The sequence below is a fragment of the Sminthopsis crassicaudata genome, chromosome 4, assembly GCF_048593235.1.
Source record: "Sminthopsis crassicaudata isolate SCR6 chromosome 4, ASM4859323v1, whole genome shotgun sequence".
Lineage (NCBI taxonomy): Eukaryota > Metazoa > Chordata > Mammalia > Dasyuromorphia > Dasyuridae > Sminthopsis > Sminthopsis crassicaudata.
Genome location: NC_133620.1, coordinates 269,906,921 through 269,929,565, shown reverse-complemented (window position 1 = coordinate 269,929,565; position 22,645 = coordinate 269,906,921). Strand labels below are relative to the sequence as shown.

The following is a 22,645-nucleotide window of genomic DNA, read 5'->3' as shown; positions in this document are numbered from 1 at the left end:
TCTTCTTCCCCTCTTCTTCCCCTCCTCTTCTATCTTCTCCTCTTTCTCTTTGTTGTTGTTGTTCTTCTTTCTTCTTCTTTATGTTAAGTGAAGTGAAAGGTATTCAGACTAGATGTCCTTGAAGATTTCCCTCCATCCCTATACTATGAAATATATATTGATTCCTAGGCCATTCTTCCTTCTTCTACATCATACCTCCTATTTTTATAGCTATTATTGCTGCTATGTGGATTGGAATTATTAAATGGTCACTGACTAATTTGATGTTCTATTTTTAAAAAAGTTAGCATATCTTACTGCCCCCCTATGAGTTCTTCATTAGTTTCTTAACCAATGAAAATTCCTAGCACTTTTTTCTTATGATGATTTTTTCCAAGTTCTTAGGAAGCATTAGATTGTTTGGTATTTCAAGTTGGTTTATATTAATCTGCTGAGAACTGTTTTGATTTGCTTTTCAGATAGATACTGTTGGCACAAGAGCAGCATGGCATTAAACCACAGTGTCCCACCTCAAGATGACTACATTCCACACTATCTTCGGGATGGAGACCCTTTTGCATCCAAACTCTCCTGGGAAGCTGACTTAGTAGCTGGTTTCTATTTAACCATAATAGGTAAGACTTCCTGATTCTTTTGTGAAAGGGAGGCAAAAAAGATGAATAGATCATAAGAAATCTTAGGGGACAAATCAAAAGTCTCTTTATGAAAACTCCATTGTTATGTATTATTATAATTTGTGGGAGGAAAGAGGTGTGTGTGTGTGTGTGTGTGTGTGTGTGTGTGTGTGTGTGTGTGTGTGTATGAATGACAAATTAGAAAGAGGAGAATAAAAAAAGAAAATTGGCGTATTAGTCTAATGGGAGAGGATTAGATTAGAAAGGCATTATGATAATAGTGGGAAAAAATCAGATATTGTTCAGGCATTTTATCTGTACCTCCTAGATGACCCATTATGAAGTCAGAGGACCTAGGTTCAAATCCCAACTTTGCTTAATAAATGCTTGTGGATTGATTAAATGTTGACACTATCAATAACAGTCACGCATCAATTGTGTATATAGTATGGATAACTTTATCCAAGTATTTTCACATTGTGGCAGAGAATCACAGAACATTAGTGCTCAAAATGGAACTTAGATATTATCTAATTTAACTTCCTTATTTTAGAGGGCTAAATACTAAGGGGCAACTAGGTGGTACAATAGATATAATTCTGGGCTAGGAGTCAAGAAGGTTCATGTTCCTTAGTTCAATTTTGGCTTCACACACTTAATAACTTACTAGCTATGTGATGCTGAGCAAGTCACTTAATACTGTTTGCCTCAGTTCTTCATCTGTAAAATGAGCTAGAAAAGGAAATGGTAAATCAGTCCAGTATTTTGCCAAGAAAATCACAAATGGGGTCACAAAGTGTCAGATATTACTGAACAGCAACAAAAAATTGAGGGAAAATATTTTGGTGAAGGTCAGTAAACTACATATTACTTTTGTTTTGTTTAGATTAATGATAGGTTGGCATTTCAAATATGCACTAAATGATAGTTGAACTAGAAGTATTGTAGAAAATGAGCAGAAGACCTTCCTAGGTTAAAGATTTGTTATGTTCTAATCTGAAAAGTGGAAATCCTGCTTCTAGATCATATATAACTAACCATAGAGATCTCTAAGAATTACTATCATTATTTGTAAGTTTAGAGAACAATGAAAGGGTAGACAGTGCCTATTAAGTTTATCCTCTCCTGAGCTTGTCAAAGGTGCCAAGAGGTATATTCAATTTTGGAGAGGAGCCAACTTGGAATTTTTCCAGGTCTTTGAATCAATAAAAAGCATCACAAAAAGTGCTTTCAGGCCTCAAGGACAAAGCAGAAATAGTTCCTTGAATTTGAATTAGAAAACAAAACAAAACTCTTTTACCAAAGTGATTTTACAAAATCATTGCTATAGATTTGGAAGCAACTTTAGAGCCAACAAGTCATTAGATATTAAGCATTCATTATGTTCCATATCCTGTTCTAAGCACTGAAAGTAGAAATTTTTAAAAGCAGAAAGAAAGATACCTGTTTTCAAGGAGCTTATATTCTAATAAGGGTAGACATGACATAAAAAGAAGCTGAAAATGAACAGGCTGGTCCTGGTAAGGTACCTGTCTGAGGTCTTGGTGAAGCAATAAGGTTGGAGAGTCAAAAGTGAAGTCTGGAGGAAAATGGGGACATAGGTGGCTGGGACACTTGATTTATATTTAATTATTTGGAATTAGAGTTGGTCATTAAGTTGGTCATAATTCTTAAATCTTTAAAAATAAGATTTATTTATAAAATTATTATTGTACAGTGCTGTATGAAATTAATCTAGTTCTATTTACTTCATTTTATAAGCAATTCATACTGGTACGCCTAAGATTCTCCGTGAAAATATCCCTTTTGTAATTTCTTATGGTACCATAGTGTTCTATTACATTCACATCCAATAATGTATTCAGATATTCCTCAATTGAAGGGCACACCTTTACTTTTCATTCCTTGCCACTACAAAAAAGGTCATATAATTATTTTTGTACTTATGTGTTATTTTCTTTTTCTTTTGATCTCCTTAAGGCATAGGCCTAATAGTTCTGTCACTGAATCATATAGCAATGGTGGTAATAAAGGGTACTTTTCAAAAATCTTCATATTTTGTAGAATTTGTAAAAAACTGATTTGTTAACTGGGTGATTATAATCACATAGCTAATCAATGCATCAAGCCAGTTGCAAATGGGCATATGGAGGGGTTGGGCAGGCAACAACATATAAAGGAATTATGACAGTGAATAGGGGAAAAGGATGCAGTTAAATAGATTCTTATGGTAGAAAAATAGAAGAAAAAGGACTTATCCAGTGATAATAGGCTCCATTGATATATATTTGTGTGTGTGTGTGTGTGTGTGTGTGTGTATGTGTATGTGTGTATGTGTGTGTGTGTGTTTTAAACTGGGCATATGATTTAATTACTATAGACAATGATGAGAAAATGATCTTAGTGTAGATCAGTATCTATCCTGCAACTTTATCAACTCATCAACAAGCCTTTAGTAGATTATGTGCTCTCCACACTATTTTATAAAATTTCCTATTGTTGTGAGAGATTAAATAGTTTATTCTCTGAAAGCACACAATTAACAGGTGTCAGAAATTACCTGAAACCAGATTGAAGTTCAACTTTGAGGCTGGCTTTTTATCTACTACTGTATTCTGCCTCTCATTTTCTGAATGTCAAGAAAAGATTCCCTCTGGCTCAGGGAGTGGAGAAGAAATGTGGCAAAATAGAAAGACTATTTGATTTGGAACCAAAGGACCAGGAAGTCACTTGCTATCTGAGTGGTCTTGAGCAAGTCACTTTACCTTTCCAGGACTCAGTTTACTCATTTGTAAAATAAGGAGGTTAGACTAGATCACCTCTCAGGTTCTAAGTGCATGAAGTTGTGTCTCTATGAATACAAAGAGAATATTCACTGTCAAGGCTTATGTGTGGGAAATTAATTCAAATATTTACTACATACATTCTATGTGTAAGTCACTGACATTCTTCTAGCTCTATATTTATGATCCTTAAGTTCCTAATGGTGAATGTATGGGAAGGGGTGGATGAGAATCATAAAGTGAGGCAGGTATGGATGGGTTGAAATATGTATTTTTGGAGGGAATATTACCATCATCAGATTCAAGATAGTAGAGTGCAAAATAATTTGTATTGGCAGACACTCAGTAAAATTCCATATCTATGATGAAAATTTGCTCTTATGACTCATAATATTGAAAAGCATCAATTAAATAGTGGCATTCATTTACCTCAGAGGACATATGTCAAGAGGGGAAAGTCTATGGTGAAATATAAATAGAAGGAGGTCTAGAAACTATTGACTTCCATAAAGCATTTATGCCTCAGGATGCCAACTCATGCTGGATAGCTATCTCATACAAAGTATACCCCAGGTTTTTGAGATGCCTAAGAATGTCTAATACTTTAAAAGGCTGACAATTATCAAGCTTCTCTGAGACTAAACTCCTTCACTTATAATTTCTATCCTTCCTAGTCAGCCAGAGGGCCATTATGATAGCCAAGTGAGATAATGCACTTAAATTACTTTGAAATATGCAAAGTGCTATATAGATGTCAAAGTCATAGTATCATAGACCGAGATGTACCTTAGGGATTTTCTAATCACAGGATTCCAGGGTTAGAGTTGGAAAGGACCTCAGAGTCTAGAATAATTCATTTTATATATGAAGAAAACTTAGAGATTATTGAAACTAATTCTTTCCAGATGAATAAACTGAGTTTTACAGAGACTAAGTGATCCAACCAATATCATACAGAGAATTTAAAGAAGTTCATAGTTACAATGTAGAGAAGTTAAATGACTTCAAATTCAAACTCAGATCCTCTGATTCTAAAGAATCTGTAGTTATTATTATTATTTTTGTTTTTACAGCATTTTGACAACCAACTTCATCACTCAAGTAATTCTGAGACAGTGATTGGAACCTAGTGAACCAGGCCAAGTTATGCTATAATATACCTCAGTTCTTTGTGGGTGTTTGCATCTCAATTTTTTTCATTTCTTTTACAAAGACTTAGGTTGTAGTCTAATAAAAGGCCCAGAAGACTAAAAATAAGGCTCTACAGTTTTTTCAATAGTATTTTATTTTTCCAAATATATGTAAAAATAGTTTTCATAAAACTCTGCATTCCAAATTTTTCTCTTTCTCTCTCTTACATACTGAAGACAGCAAACAATCTGATATAGGTTTAATATGTGCCATTCTTTTGAACATATTTCCATGTTTGTCATGTTGTGCAAGAAAAATCAAATCAAAAGGGGAAAAACCATAATAAAGAAAAAAAAAACAAGCAAACAACAACAACAAAAAGGTAAAAATATTCTTTTTTGATCCACATTCAGTCTCCACAATTTTCTCTCTGGATGCAGATGACATACTCTATTCAAGTATATTAAAATTGCCTTGAATCACAGTATTGTTAAAAAGAAGACTCTACATTTTAGATACCTATTTGGATGGAAGAGAAGTCAGTAGGGTAGTTAGATTGGATTGTATAAAGAAGATGATTCTGAAGACATATAAAGGAACTTATGACAAATAAACAAAGGAGGGAAAAATAAGTCAAAATCCATTTTTCACTCTCTTCTAAATGACCATTGGTTTTATTAATGCTGAATATAATTGATTTTCAATTATCTACATTAATGAGAGCAGGGATGATGATAAACAATTAGTTTATATTAATCTTTGAAAGTCTCATTTCTTTTTTCCCTTAGTAAGATTCTTTCCTAGTCTCATTTCCCTTATTTTAATATGAATAATGACTTTGCATTCCTTTGGCTCACTCCAGCTGATATTTGCCCCGGAGCAAGAGTTGAAGCTAGTCTGATGTTTCAGATACGCTTCTGCTAGTTCACTAAACCTCTGTTTTCAATACTTAAAAAAACAATAATTAATGATTTTTATAAAAGGAAAATGGACTAGAATGATTATTTCTTAGTCATGCATTGTGATTCTAGTCCCAGAATCTCCTAAGAAGCAAAAAAAAAGATAAGATCAGAGATTTAGATCTGTAAGGAATATTAAAGGCTATCATATTAAACCCATCTCATTTTCCAGATGTGGAAACTGAGGCACTGAAGGTGGAATGATTTGCCAAGGCTTACACAACTTGTAAGCATGTGAGTTAGAATTTGAACCCTGTGTCTTTTGATTCCAAGTCCAGTGACCTATTTCTTATACTGTGTTGTTTTTCAAAACAGGCTTTTTCAGGAAGCTTTCCTTAACCTCTCAATTCTAATGCTTTCCCTCTTTTAATTATTCTCTATTTGTTTTGTATGCTGTTTGTTTCTACATATTTGTTGCTTGGTGTCTCTCCTCATTAAAATGTGAGCTCCTTGATTCAAAGGCTGTCATTTGGCCTTTTTTGTATACTTAATGCTTAACACAGAGTCTGGCATATATTGTAGGCACTTAAGTGATTCAGTGGATAAAGCTTTGAACCTGGAGTCAGGAAGACCTGAATTAAAATCTAGCTTCAGACACTGTGACACTGGACAAATTATTTACTCTCTGTTTTCCTTAAATCTACTAGAGAAGAAAATAACAAACTACATTAGTATCTTTGTCAAGAAAACTCCATGTTTAGGGTTTTCAATATAGTTCATTGGGTCATAAAGAGTCAGACATAATTGAAAAACAACTTCAACAGTAAATGTTTATTGATTGACCAAAACTATTTAATGTTTCAGAAGGAGGATTTAATTTGGCACCATAGGCTTCTTGGCCATCCTGATTCTAGGGGGAGTAGTAATGGGTGATAGAAATAGATCATTTAGAGATTATGATTTCTTTCTTAAAGCAGATTAATTTGTCACAGAACAAAAGAAATCATCCAATTTGGAGCCATTAGTATAGACAAAAAAAATAAAAAAGGTTCAGTCTGGACAGGGATGTTGGCCATGTGAGTGCAGAGAGAGGATGGGAATAAATAATGGTGTAGAAGTAGAATTGATAACATTTGGCAACTAAAAAAGAAAGTAGAGAATTTCCGAGTATAGTGAATTATGCCTGCCTTTTGTTAAAATTATTTATACCTTTTTTGTTTTAATATCATCTTCATTTCCTAATATATAATACAATATAATATATCCCATCCAGAGAACTCTCTTATAACAAAAATTAAAATGAGAAAAAATTGTAGCAGAATAAAATTAACCAATATATCAAGCTTAGTGTTATAGGCACCTTTCCATCCACATAATCCTACAATCTTCAAAGAAGGGATGGAGATGAGATAGCTAGATGCTCCTAACTTTTCTTCATGATCAAGGTTAGTCCTTATAATTTCACATAATTTCCAAATTCCATTTATTTTGGATTGTTCTTTCTACTTATATTGTTGTCATTATATACATTGTTTTCCTATTTCTGCTTATTTTACTAGGAATCAATTATATAGCTTCCCATGCTACTTTGTATTTTTTATATTCATTATTTTTTACAGAAGCACTATTCCATTATATTCAGTTAGCATGATTTGTTAAGCTATTATCCATTTAAAGAACATTTGCTGTGTTTCTAATTCTTTATTATTATTTGAAAATATTTTGGAAGTCTGCATAGGACCTTTCTGTCTTTGATCTCCTTGGAATATATGAAAGAATTTTGTTTTTAACAAGTCTTTTGCATTGTTTCTAGACTTTGAGTGTTTCCTTGGAAAAAAAAAAGAAAAGTGCCATTTTGTTGATCATTAAAAAAAATCGAGGTCTGAAACTTTGCCTTCTCACTTTTGATTTTCTTCCTGGTTTCTCTTAATGAGGTCTGGTTTCATTGGAATTGGGCAACTTTAAGTCTATAATTATCTCTATTTTTTTCTTTCTTCTAACCTAAGAGAATTGTTAATTTTAATGAAACATTCAGGCAATGCTGACTCCTAGGATTTAAAATTTTCTAACAGCAGACTCGGGTTTCTGGGAGTTTCACAAGTATTGAAACTGGTTTTCCCCTTCACAATTTTATTGTGCTAAGACAAAACAGAAAATTCTGCACATTTTCCTTTTGGGACTAGATAGATCTCAGAGTCATCAGTATAGAGCTCATAATTAAACTTAAGCTAAAGAGTTTCCTAAGAGAGAGTATAGAACCAGAAGAGAAGAGGGCTGAAGACAGAGCCTTGTGACACAAGCACAGGATGAAGGCAGGTTATAAATGATGATCTAGCAAAAGCAGACTGAGAGATGGTCAAATAAATAATAGGAGAATCAAGAGAAAGCCATACCATGGAAATCCAGAAGGGATCATAAGTAATCAGAAAGAAAGAAGAGTCAGAAGTGTTAAATTCTGCAGAGATGTCAAGATGCATATAGTTTGAGCAACTTCAGATTTGACAATTAAGCAATCACAGGTAACTTTGGAGATGTTAGTTTCAGTTGAGTGATTAGGTCAGAAGCCAGATCAAAAATGATTGAGAAATAAGTGAGAGCAAAGGAATAGTGAGGTAGCTTTTTTGGGGTGATTGTGCCAAATTCGGTGGACACATAGCTGCAGTTCAGGGTGTTCAGACTTTAATTGATTATATAAGATATAGATAGTTCTATATAGGCAGTACCAACTAATTGTAAAATATTCTCAGGTGGATGTCAAAAGTTAGTTCTCATTTATTAATGATAAATAATAGTTGAAATGGAAATGAATGTTTTCATGCCTTGGTTTGATTTCAATGGCTTATTATTCATCTTGTCATTTGGTTGTCTTGGTCATTCAATGCTTTGACTTTGTATTTTTCCTGTAGGTGTGTTGTCCACCTTGGGAAATGGCTATGTGATTTATATGTCTTCAAAACGAAAGAAGAAGCTGAGACCTGCTGAAATAATGACAGTTAATTTAGCAGTTTGTGACTTGGGGATTTCAGGTAATACAGCAATAATAATTTCTTCTTGGTGTTGTTTAACTTTTCCGTTCCAAGTTGACCAATTAGCTTATTCCCTTTACTCTAGTTCTGTCCACACAAAGAATTCCTCTCTTGAAGTTAATAAGAACTCTTGATTAAAAGCAATGGAAAGGTAGATTTGGGCCTGTAGGGCTGTCTCTAATGGGTTTGGCACCAGGAAGAAAAAATGACACTGTGATACCTTATTTTTCCTTGTCCCTCAATAATTTTATATTGGTTTAATTTTGAGAATAATTTAAAAATGAACACCCAGGATATTCTTGAAGAAGAGAAGAAATCATGAACTGGAAACACAGAGAATAAGAGATGTATGCAACAGAGTAGAACAATCTTAATATTATTGATTTACAGATCTTAGAAGTCATCTCAGGCTACCCTCACAATTTATAGATGAGAAAATAGAAACTCTGGTAGATTAAGTCAATAGTCAGTAGCCAGGAACTGTGCTAATTGTTAGAGCTGAAAATATATAACAAAATATAAAATATATAAAAAAGTTAAGAGTTCCTAAACTTAAAAAACTAGTAGGTTAATGTGTGTGGGGGAGGTTTAGAGAGGAAAAAGACAAAAGTTTGTAAAAAGGGTGGGGGGAAAGTACCCAATCAGCTAAGAAAGGTGAGGATGTATATAAGCTAAGCTTCATCTTCAAATAGAGGTTTTAGAATAAAGTGACTTGTGCAAGGTCATATAGGTCCTATAGTAAGTAGGAAAATTAGCATTTGAACTCTAGTTGTTTAAATCCAAATTAATCATACTTTCTACTACATTACTCAAAGAATAATAGGTTCAAAAGACAAATCCCATAAATGAAACTCCTATTGCATGCTCAGCACCATGCTAAGGCATTGTAGAGCATATAAAACAATCTTCTATTATATTCAGAGCACTTATTGTCTCTACCATTCATTTGGCACTTATCACATGCCATCTCCAGCTTCCTCCACCCCAAACCTACTCCAGTGGACTTTACAAATTTCAAGGATCTACAGTACCAGCCACTTTGGAAAGCAAGGGAAGCATTCAGAATAAAGAGAACTAGGTACAAACTCCAACTCAGATTTAAATCTGAATACTTTGAGTAGAGGAGTAAGTTGATTGGAAGTGCATTAGACGCATACTTTGGCTATTGTCCAAAGGGTGGATTGATGGTAGAGACCTTCAGGAAGGTAGTCAGAGGGTTATTGGGATAGTTTAGTCTTTAAATAGGGCAAATCAATTGGAAAACAAAGAAGATAGGATAAAAGTAAAGATTTTAACCCATGTCCTAAAACAAAGAAAGATGGCATTTTGTGGGTCATAAACCCTTTCTCAGAATAATTATTTAAATGAATACAATTATCTATGAAGGATTACAAAGGAAACTAAAGGTTACTAAAGATGTAATTTCCCATCTCCAACCCCCCCCCCATCTAAGTTCACTGACCACTGAGATCTATGTTAAGAACACTAGCCCTAAGATGCTATCTTTGCCCTGTTGGTAATGTATATTGTGGGAATTTGGGGGAGTTATTTAGTGATTTTTGTCTGTATTTTATATATTAATTTGCTTGTGAATATATATATGTAATATGTATATATATGCATATAGTGGATGTATATATGTATATTTGTATATATAAGTATGTAATTTCTATATACATACATACATAAATGGACACATGGAATATTTAGGAGTTCATGGTTCAGTATTGCTTGTCAGAGCTGCTTCCTCTCCTGTTCTTGTTATCTCTCTATGTGTATATGTTCAGGGTGAGAATTTTGCATCATTATGATAATTTTTTGATCTTGAATCATTTCTCTGGGTTTCATTTTCCTTCTGTAGAAAAATGAAAGCATTGGATTTAATGATATCTAAGAGTTGGTGTATTTAGCTTTGACATTTTGTGATTAGCATTCTGGCCTTGAGTTAAGATTTGGGTTTGACTCCTACTTTAACATTGTCCTGAGCAAGTCTCATTTACCATAAAGTCATTCTATTAATGGAAATCATATTAATTTCTCTATTGTTTGAAGAGGAGACATGAATACCCAATGTTGTCAGGAAAAATTGTAACCATTGTTTCCCTGCCTTACATCACCCTTTAACGATGCTTCGTGGAATCAGCATTTCTTCCTTCTAAGTGTGCTTTTCCGACTCCTCCAGTCTCTTAAGAACAGGACCAAAAAAGCTCCCAGTGAGTCTACTCATTGCTCAGTTGATTAGTTGAACTCTTACTGAGTAATTGGCTGTCCAGAATTCTTTGTGTAGGACTCACTCAGTGGGTGGATTTGAATCACATTACTGCTTCTGGGAATTACATAGGCACAGGAGAAGAATGGAAAACTATACCCTTCTCCAAGAAAATATTCTTGGGCAGAGCAAAGGATTTGGTCACAGTCTTGTTATCACTTGCAATGACCACACGATGGTGATATTGTAACATGAATAACTGCTTTCAATTTCACCCTTAATTAAGAAGCAATGTGATTTAGTAATGTATTGAATTTTGAGTTATACTACTTGGATTCAAATCCCAACTCCACTGCTTACTACATGTGTAACCTTCAAAAGCTATTCAACCTCTCTGGACCTCGGTTTCCTTATCTGTAAAATGAGACGGTTGGACTAAATAATCTATGAGAATCTCTCTAGTTTTAGATCCTGATCCTGTAATTCCCCTAAATGTTATTTAATACACATTTTAAAATTCTTTATTGTGTGCCTTGTGACGAATCCTAAAGATACAAAACCATTCTTGTTCTCAAGTAGAAGTAGATAACATGCAAATAAATAACTCCTCTCAAGTAGAGGTAGATATGTAAATACATACATATATATGTATATATATATACACACATACATACATATATGCATATATATATATATATATATATATATATAGAGAGAGAGAGAGAGAGAGAGAGAGAGAGAGAGAGACAGAGAGAGAGAGACAGAGAGAGACAGAGAGAGACAGAGAGAGACAAAGAAACAGAGAGAGAGAGAAGCAGAAAGAGAGACAGAAAAAGACAGGAAGAGACAAAAAGTGACAGAGACAGAGACAGAGAGAGTGAAAGAGAGACAGAGAGAGAGACAGAGAGACACAGAGAGAGAGAGACAGAGACAGAGAGACAGAGACAGAGAGACAGAGAGACAGAGAGAGAGAGAGAGAGAGAGAGAGAGAGAGAGAGAGAGAGACAGAGAGAGAGAGAGAGAGAGAGAGAGAGACAGAGAAATTAAATAGGAGGTAATCTAAAAGGAGAAGGCATGAGGATTGATTGTGATGGTATACAAAATAAGATTTGAAACTTTTTCTGTCATATTCAGTGTAGAGATTGCAGTCCATGACCAAAACCTGTTTTATTAGCTATCCTTCACTAGTGAATAATGATGGCCTTATAGGAATTAGATGAGACCTAACTACAAAATGGTCCCTAGTTGATCTGATTCATTGAAAGTGGTCACCTAGGAGAACTTGCTCCCCATTTGGACAAGCAGTCTGCTTCATTAGCCAGGTAATGACTCACAAAAAACCCTTTCCCTTCTCAATGACAGAGTTCACAGACCATTCTCAAGCCCATAATTTCTCACATTTTTTTCCCTCAGCATACTTTCATAAATTGGCAGCCACAATTAGTCCTTTCCCTCAACAGCCCCCAAAGGTGTGTGTGTGTGTGTGTGTGTGTGTGTGTGTGTGTGTGTGTGTGTGTACCTTAGTTTCCCTTAGTTTTGTTTGCCTTAGTTTCCTTATCTTTATAATGAGTCGAGAAGAAAATGGCAAACCATTCTAGTATCTTTGTCAAGAAAACCCCAAATGAGATCACAAAGAGTCAGATATAACTTGCTCTGTTTACTTCACTAGGTATCAGTTTGTGATGCATGTTCCTCAGAACTCATCAAATTCATCATTTTTTAATAGTACAGTCATTTTGCATTATATTCAGTTACCATAATTTTGTTTAGATATTCCAATTGGTAGGCATTTTCTACTAGGAATTTAGTAGTATTTATAGGACCTTACTAATTTTGACCTTTTGGGGTGTGCATGCATATGATTATATTATATGTAGAAATATATATTCAAAATGATTTTAAGAATGATTGGATGATTTTTCCAATTTCTCTAACATTTATATCTATTGGGAAAATATCTGCTGGACATGAGGTGAAACTTCACAATTGTGAATAATGACTCATCTCATCTTTTCTAATTTTATTTTTATAGTGTGAAATTTGTTTTTCAAGTTGCGTTTTTTTAGTTTATGGCAAAATATGTTGAAAGATGCTTGTCTAAACTTATTTTCTTCCCAATGCTTTCTAGTTCTCTCCATCAGTTCTTGTCAAATAATGAATTCTTTCCCAAATAATTTACATCTTATATACTTTAACACTGAGTTATTTAACTGCTCCTGTGTTCTTCTTTACTTTGTCTGTTTCACTGATTTACTTCTCTATTTAAACCAGTACTAAATACTTTTTTATGATTACTGTTAATAAGATAATTTAAGGTGTGAAAATGCTATTTTCTCTTAATTCCTGCTTTTATTCCCCTTTATTTTCTCTATAGATTTTAGACTTTTTGTTCTTCCAAATGAATTATAATTATTTTGTCTTAATTCACCCATTTACTGATACTGTGTAGACTGATACTGAATATATTCTTCATTGGTAAGGAGAGCACCCACACTGATGAAATACTTGTCCTTGATGTATTGGACCTTTCCATTTATTCTCTTAATAAGCCCCAGTGTGGGAGAATATTGAGAAGAAAGGTGGTAAAGGAGAGTGTTAGAGTAATGAAATAGCCATCTTTTAAGATTCTTCTCCATCTTCCATTAGGCCAGTCCATACCATGGTCCAGTGAGAAACTCATTTATTTATTTCTTTAACTCATTAAGCAATTCATCTGGCACTATTTAGTTCAATAGTTCTTTGGTTGCCTTCATCAATTCAATTCAATCCAGCAAACATTTATTAACTAGCTAATATGCACTACTAGGCACTGGAAGAACTAAATTTCTACTTTGTCCTCATGGAGATTAGTATTGGCGCTAATGAAGAATGTCCTCACTGCCCTTCCCTCCTAATGTTCTCCTTCCTTACTACATATTAAAATCGCCTACTTTTTCAAAATTCAATTTATCTAAGACACCTTTCTTGAATCACCTGGTGTTTACTTTGCATTTATAAATTTTGTATTTAGTTACTTGAATGCATGCTATTTTCCAATTTATGGTAAACTCCTTGAGGGCAGGAACTGTTTCACTTTTGTTTTTGCATTTCTATAGCTTGGCACATAGCAGACTTCTAATAAATGTTTATTGATTGATTGACAACATCTATATTAGCTTGTTTGGTTAGAATGCAGTTCTGATGAAGCTACAGACTATACCCCTAACCTTTAGCCAAGCATCCAAAAAGTCTATATGATCGAACACAATGAGGAAGGGTTCAGATGAACTAGTGAGATTGATATCTAAGACTGAAAACAAACAAACAAACATGAAAGTCTATTTTTTGCTCTTTGATGGGGAATCAGTAGTAGTAGTAATCTTAGCATACAGAAAATAGCGTAATTGTTTTGGGAGGGAGCTATCAATTAATAATTATTCTGTTATCTCTCTGAATCTCAGTTTCTTCATCTGCAAAATTAGGTAGCTTTCCATTCCAAATTATGGGACATTTCTAGTATCACAATAACTCACACTTATACAGACCTTTATTCTATAATTGTCTTGTGAGGCAAGTAGCACAAATATTATGCCTATTTTACAAATGAGGTAACTGAGGCCCATGAAGATGAATTAATTGCCCAGGTCAAACATTTAGTAAATAACAAACTCAGGAGTTGATCTCAATCACGAGGTTATTCTATTTGTCTAATCATCTAAAGAAGCTTCTTTACTGTTTGTAAAATAATTTTTTTCCTTTCCCCTTTTCTGTTCAGGGAAGGAGTAGGCCATTAAATTTAATACAGTGATTGAATAGGAAAGCCTAGATGAATCTAAGCAGAAGGATGGTTTCTAGAAAGTCAAAGAAAATGATGGAGCTCTGATGAATAAATAGAGCCTGAGCCCAGCATTTACTGAAATTGCTTTCTTGCTTCATGGAAATATAAATATAGCACAGTAAAATTTGTGAATAGCAAAAGGAAAAGCCAGGTTTTAAACCTAGTATCTAGTGGTGGGACCCTTCAAATCTTCCTGATGTCAAATCTGGTGCTCTGCTCTTTGTAGCAACTGGTTGCCTCCATCTAGTTCAATATTCTATTTTTTCAGATAAGGAAACTTTTGCTTTTCTTTGTATTTATAGTGCTTAACACTGTTTCTAACATATACCAGGTACTTAATATATGCTTATCCACTGACTAACTGACTGACTGGTATCCTTGGAAGGTGAATTTCCCAAGGAATTACAAGGAGTAAACATCAGAGATGTAATTTTTAACTCGATCCTTTGAATACAAAAAAGATTGTTAAATGACTTAGAATAAGCATGTCAAGTTCTCTTGTGACAAAGGAATTTTGATAGGTCAGAAGAGAGAGTGCTATATCCCACCAGGTATCTGTAGGACATTGACCATCTTTGTCTGCTAGGGGAACCTGTATAGTCCACAATTTGGTTCAAAATCATTGCTGGAGCTGGGAACAATTCCAAAGACAGGGAAGGACTGAGTATAGAGTGGGCCTGAAGACCACAAGTCCATTGACCATGGCCCTTGATCACAAAAGAACAAGTGTGCACTCTTAGGCTTTTATACAGATAGTCTTTGGGCATGGGACATCTGAGAGGGAGGAGAATGAATATAGACCTGAAGAAAAAAAAAACAACAACATTCTTTTGCTTCAATATTTTGCTTTGGTTCTCATTATTTTTTGTTGGATAAACTTCTTCAACAACAAGATGTATCATGAACTTTCAGAATACTTTAATATGATTTTTTAAACATTCTGACAAATATCATTGAAAGAATTTTTAGTAAAGAAACTTGAGCCACTGATATAAACTCCTGGCCTAAGCCACAGTTCCATAGCCAGATTCTCTGAACTTTCACAAGAGTTTAATTTTAAAAGACAAGCAAAACTGAAATGGTAGAAAAAGTAATGTAACAGAAGTCAGGAGTCCTGGGTTCCGATCCTTCCTCTATCCTCCTATGACTTAATTTAATCTCACTTGCCTTAAATTGCTTCCTTCACAAAGCATCTAATTGCATGATGGCAAAGGGTTTGAATAATTTTTCTCCTAACAATCCTTCTATAGCTCTAAGAACTTCAGGGCTAGATCTATGATTTCATGGTATGGGAAACGTCTGATGAGGAAGTGCCCTTTACCAGGACAGACTGGCATCTCTTTTGCAACTTGCACTCTTAGGAAGTTGCCCTGAGAGATTTAATGACTTTTCAAAATTCACCAATCATGTGTTATGTCATGTACATGTCAGTCATGGGATTTGAATCTAGATTTTCCTCACTCCAAGGCTGGCTGGCTCTCTATCCTCTGTACCAAAGTCATAAGAGTAGTTATTAACAGTCAGAATTGGAATTGAGGTCCCTAGCTGTCCATTGTGCTACTTAGAGTTTTTGTTCTACAGGTTATTTGTCATTTACACAATTTAACAAAAAGGAGGAATGGGATAGTGCCAACAGAAGAAATAAAGTGATTGTTCTGATAACATCAACATTTTTCATGGTAAAGTGCTTTTTGTCTTTTCTAGTTGTAGGCAAGCCTTTCACCATCATCTCTTGCTTCTCTCATCGCTGGGTGTTTGGCTGGGTTGGCTGCCGCTGGTATGGATGGGCTGGTTTTTTCTTTGGCTGTGGAAGTCTTATCACCATGACTGCTGTCAGCTTGGACAGATACTTGAAAATCTGCCATCTGTCTTACGGTAAGTTGGAAGGTTCCTGCAGAAATGTCCTTCTCCTTTCTTGGGAGGCAGGACTGGAGATCAGTTTGGGAGGACTGAGTCAGAGCTATAGCTCTTTGAATGTGTCTCTGTAATCTCATATAGACTCCATGGCCCAACATTTTCTAATTTTTTTTCCTTAATATTATCTTAAAATGTTTTCTGGTACAGAGCCACTATACTGGAGATAGTATATCATTTTTCATCATACAGTTTGTATCTTAGCTTCTTTTTTATGTGAAGGAAAGGAATACAATTAAGTGATGTAATCCCTGGGTAATAGATCCTCAGTCCATCTATCTCAGAGAAAAATGTAATAATAATTAAAAATGGACTTGAGTAACCCGTTAGGCTCAGGCTTACTCAGTTGTTGAAACAAGGGGGATTTAAAAATGGAAAACTTTGTCTAGGGAGCACTCTACCTACAAAGCTTTGAATATCTCTGTATGTCTAGGCTGGGTCTATGTAAGATGACAAATATTTTGGTCAAAACAATTTTTTCCTTCCTCTACATGTGGAATGGGATGGGAATTATGAACATTGACCCAGCAGGAAAAAAAATTATAAAAAAATTGATAAAAGTTTTTAGGGACTGATAAATGTCTTTTCAAGTAAACCGTTCATTATTGCTGAAAATATTTGAGTCAGTTACTGTTTTGGACACTTGTGGATGACTTATGAAATCAGAGGAGCATCCTCTGAAGGTTTAGGTTAAACCAATTAGATTTAAGTTTACTTAATCCTTAGGCTGAAATTTAGTCACTAATGGAATTCTCAGGTAAGTACAATGCTTTACAATGCTCTTTAGTAAGATCAGTCATCTTTGCTTCACCTGTCAATTAATTTTAGCCTTTAACCATCAACTAAAGCTTTGAGATCTTAGACAAGGGAGAAAAATGGGTTAAACTAATTTTGTCTATTTTAATGTGATAGAATCTTACCTTTTAAAATTAATTGTGAGGGGTGGATTTTGGATCTGTGATTTCATCGTGACATTTTTAAATAATAGAGACATATTAATAATAATTTGGATTACTTGTTTGATCATTCCTAAAATCCTTGCCCACTAGGCATTTTGGAGATCCAGCACACGTCAAAAGATCAAATACAAACCAGTCAATGTCTATTTGCAGATCAGTAATCAGTGTTCTGAGTTATTTCATCTTGAATGGAGGGATACTACTTTCAAATTTTTTGAACTTATCTCAAAATCTGAACAATTAATTGTCTGATGAATATAAATAGGATCTGTTTATTCTAGAAGAGAAAAAAGTCTTTTAGGATAAAATAATATCTTCGATTTCTCAGGGAAGGTGTGATCAAACAAGTTCAGAATAAGTTTAAATGTTACTTTCTCTCTTCTCTAAAGATTCTGCTTTAGCCTGTGGCTTTGCCTCAGTCTAAGGGATGATGCTATTAATTCCTAGAAAACAGTTGGGGGACAGGGGAGGCATTGAGCAGAGAAGTGGTATGGACATTGGCTAGCTTTTCAGAGTCTTCTTTATAGTCTGGCTTCACTGTTTTGTTTGAAGTTGTTCGGACATCCCAGAACATCTGAAGCACTCATAGCATCACAGAATCATAGAATATTAAGATTGGAAGGAATTATAGAGGTTAATTGGTCCAACTGCCTATCCAAGGCAGGAATCCTTTTTACAGCATCCCTGATCACAGGACATCCAGCGATCTTGTTTGAATGCCTCCCGTGATGGGAAACTTACTACCTCACGAGGCAGTCTGGTTCTATTGTTGTTAAACGGTAATTTCTATTGTTGAACCAAAATCTGCCTCCCTGTAACTTCCACCCATTGGTCCTAGTTCCCTCTGGAGCATCACAGAACAAATCTACTCCCTCCTGTATATGACAACTTTACACGATATCCAAATGTAAGTACAAAACACCTCACAAAGTCACTTATATATGTTTTTTATTTAATTATCTGTTTTGGATGATCTGTGCCAATGCTCCCTTCCATTAGGGTGGATAATTGAGAGTGGATTGCATAAGAGTTACTTAGACACATTATTGCCACCACTCTGTTCCTAGATTGTGAATTTTAAATCTTTTGATACAACTCACAGTGTAATCCAGCTTGATAAATGAAGATTTTAAAATGATAACAATTGTGTAAATGCAACATAGACTCTAGTCACTAGACAAGGTACTAAATGGAGCTAAATGTACAAGTTCTTTGCCAATTCTTTTGGAATTAAATTAATTCAACAAACACTCAGTATGTGCTTTATGCAAGGTCCCATGCTAGGTGCTGGGCTTACACAGAGAAATAAAATCTAGATCCAGCCTTAAAGGAGTTTACAATCAGTTAGGAAACATAAGTCATGGACATTAACTAATATAAATTAGATTGTAGGTACAAAAAAATATAGAATGCTACGAAAAATTTCAAGAGTGAGGTTATTTCCAGCTGGAATTGGGGAAGGAATGAAGGATCAGGGGAAATTTTGTGGAATAAGTGATATGTGAGGTGGGGTTCTTGAGGATATCAAATAGATCTAGAACTGGAAAGGACCTTAGAAGACATTGAGATCTATCCCCTCAATAAACAGATGAGATACAAAGAAGTTAAGTGACTTGTCCAGGATTATACAATGAGTAAGTGCCACTCTATGGAGTTTAGCCCTCATTTATAGAGGTTTCAGATCAAGGGAGGGATATGATTAAAGTCTTATGTTTGGTGCCAGATTGAATGGAAGAAAGAGGAGAGAATGATAGCAAGGAGAATAGGGTTCTAGATTAATCAAGGCAAGAAATAATTAAGACCTCATCTAAGTTTGATTGTGGGAATAGAGAAGAGAGGTAGAATAAGAAAGTCAATTTATTTCAATTAAAAAAATATGAGGTATCTGCTAGGCCCTAAGAGAGAGATACAGTTTAAATGTGTGCAGGTTCCAGTCTAGAAATATAATAGTGCAACAATTAGGTGAAAGCAACTGATTGAATGTGAGGAAAGAGAAACAGGGAGGACCAAGAAGATTAAAGAAGTAGACTCTCTGATTCTGAGGGTGAATAGATTAATCTTTGAAATTTATCTTCAGGTTTAGTTTCTGATACTTTAGACTCAGACAGATAAATACCATAATTTTACTTCCTTGGATCTATCAACCTTGGATCTATGTGTGTGTATGTGTATGTTTGTGTGTGAATAGCCCTCTTTTCAGGTTAAGGGCATAGCTTAAGCCATCCATTATTCTGTGGTAGTGAACTTGAACTCCTTCAATGTTCCCTGGTATAGTGCTACTGCTCTTTCAATATGGCAGCACTTCCCTTTTGGGAGATTCTATTTTGGTTCATAGAAGCTAGTGCTGGAGAATAGAGGGATATTCTCAGAGAATTGCATTTATATGGCTTTCTGAGCTTCCCTTTAAGATATTCTGACTCTCTCATGACATTTAGGTGGGAGAGATGGTTAATCTAATACAAACAGGGAGGCTGTGCTGCCAATTTTCACAGAGGCAATTATTTTAGTTTTGTAATATATAGTAATGATCCATGTCTCCTCCTGCACATACATACACATTTCCTGACAAGGACATTAAGAGGTCAAATGAGATAAGAAGGTGCAAAAGCTTTTTGGAAGAAAGGTGTTCAATAAATACAAGGTATGATTTATTCTTTTTTCCTCACCTGATGTGGATTTGTCTTTGAGTGCATTTGGGTGCTTGGTGGAGTAAAACATCTGAGGGGTCCCATTAAGGTTTCCCTGCCCTGGAATAACTTAGATTCATAGGTTGTCAAGGTTGGAAACTGTTTAATCCCCTCATTTTATAGATGAGGAAATAAAGGCCTAGAGAGGATACTTACTGAAGGTTAGTCAATATATGATTAGTGCAGAGTTGGGATTTGAACCCATATCACTGTTAATTCAGTGTGTCTTCCATGGCACCATGGTAAGACTCCTGAGTACATGAAATTCTACTGTTAGGGAGTCATTCTTTTGGCATTATGTCTATAAGAGACCTTTATTAAACTAAAATATCTCTGGAGAAGGTAAGTATTGAGTCTCATCAATATCTTATTTAGTGTTAATGCTATTGAATTTGTATATGGGATTAGTCTCTATGGGGAGCTAGATGAAAGGAATCCCTAGCTAATCTATATATGAGGGAGAGGGTTGGGAAATATACAGAAAATAGGGTACCTTCTGGGGAGGATGCCCCAGTTGGGGTGCTCTGAAATCCTTTCCAGGGAGTCTCCCACTTTCTGGTCATATGTAGCTCCCTATACATAAAGCTGACTCTTAGAGCTTCTAGGTAATGTTTTTTTCCCCTCCTACCCAGGGACTTGGCTGAAGAGACACCACGCCTACATCTGCCTGGTTATCATCTGGGCCTATGCCACTTTCTGGGCAACTATGCCCTTGGCGGGTCTGGGGAACTATGCCCCTGAGCCTTTTGGAACATCCTGTACCCTCGACTGGTGGCTCGCTAAGGCCTCTGTAACCGGACAAACATTCATCCTGAACATCCTCTTCTTCTGTCTCTTGCTCCCAACTGCCGTGATTGTCTTCTCCTATGTGAAGATAATTGCTAAGGTCAAGTCCTCCACCAAAGAAGTTGCCCATTTTGACAGCAGGATCCAGAATAGTCATGTGCTGGAAATGAAACTGACCAAGGTACTGGAGTTATATTTTTGAAGGAAATGCATTTTTCTGGTTGTAAAAACTTAGTAGGAACAAAGAGAAAGGGGGTCAAGTAAAGAAATGGGTAAGAAAGTGGTATACACTAATAGTGAAGGTGCTAGACTCTCATTTCTCCTGTGTTATTTTATTACTCTAGTTTTTAAATTTACATTCCTTTACATCTCTGTTGTACTAGATTTGGACATAGAATTGGAATTAGAAGAGAAGGGAATAAGTATTTCTTTAGTGTCAGGCATTGTATTAAACACTTTTAAAATATGTTGTCATTTGATCCTTATAATAGTCCTGTGAGATAGCTGCTATAAGTATCCCATTTTATAATTGAGGAAACTGAGGTAAAGTGACTTGTCCAGGATCACACGTTGAAGAAATATCTGAGGGCACATCCAAACTCAGATATTTCTGATTCCATTCTATTCACTGTGTCACCTCAATTTTAATTCTTGCCTTGATGAAAAATTCATTTCCAAAGATCCCAACATGATTTTGGAAAGCCCTGATTATTGAGATTTATTTCAATCAAAAAATTTACATGCTTGTTACATGGTCCTGATTCTTCTTCCTGGAACCAAGTACAACCTTTCTTCACCATGATTTTAAGACAGATATCATCTCCTTTCCTTTACCTCCCAGTTTGCAACTTTTTTCATGATTAAATAACCCCAGTACATTTGATTGTCACTATGCTTTATGAGATTAGTTGGGATAAAATGATGCTGCTAAATTTAATGATCCCTAAAATCCCTTTTAGTTTTGATATGCTGTGGTCCTAGGAGCCAGCAATTCTTATGAAGTTGATTGTTTTCTCTTGAACACCATACTTTTAATTCAGATTGCGGTCTCTAGATGCCTGGGCTTGACTGTGCTTATTACTAGTAGATATTAAGAATAATTATAACAATTCTTGGCAATAAGATAGCTCTTACACTTTGCTTTGTAGTTTAAGTCATTGCATTTTGATCACCAGAAAAATGTTGTGACAGAGATGCTAATTATACCCATTTCACAGATGAAGAAATAGAGGAAATGATTTTTAAAGGTTGTGCAGTCAATAAATATTTGAGCTGGGATTTGATTACAAGGTTTCCTTACATGTCCATAAGTTGTTCATTATGCTACATTGACAAGATCTCTCCTTTCTCTCTTTCTCTCTCTCTCTCTCTTTCTCTCTCTCTCTCTCATCTCTTTTAAGAGATATCATAAACATAAATTGATATCTAATTATTAACATTTGCATAGTAAGGTTAAGCAAACAATAATTTATTTTTTAATGAAATTAAAATTTTTATGTTAATCCTTTCCACATCTTGGATGTTAGGGGTGCAAACTCTGTCCTCCCCCAGAAATCTAAAAAATTCATATAAATTTTTTTGACCTTCCCTTCATACCAGAGAAGTCTAAATATTTTCTTTTTCTTTTATAGGGGGGTAATTACAATACCTTACTGTAAAATTTGAGTTAAGTATTTGATTATAGCTCTGTTTCATCTGCTAGCCTTCATATGTCATCTGTGGCTTTGGCAAAACTCCTCCCAAATACCTATTTGATTTTTTTATGCTGATCCTATTTTATGCTGAACATAATGAAACTGCAATAAGAAAGTCATTATGTA

General features: G+C 34.9%; 1 protein-coding gene across 1 annotated transcript in view; it reads left to right on the top strand.

Moving 5' to 3' along the window:
• The window catches only part of OPN5 (opsin 5), a 54,244-nt gene that overhangs the window by 16,894 nt on the left and 14,705 nt on the right, over positions 1-22,645 (top strand). The window contains exons 2-5 of the mRNA XM_074265434.1: positions 459-614; positions 8,334-8,453; positions 16,184-16,354; positions 20,672-21,006. Of these exons, the coding sequence (XP_074121535.1) occupies positions 485-614; positions 8,334-8,453; positions 16,184-16,354; positions 20,672-21,006 (756 nt within the window). The 5' untranslated portion in view covers positions 459-484. The remainder of the gene's footprint in view (positions 1-458; positions 615-8,333; positions 8,454-16,183; positions 16,355-20,671; positions 21,007-22,645) is intronic.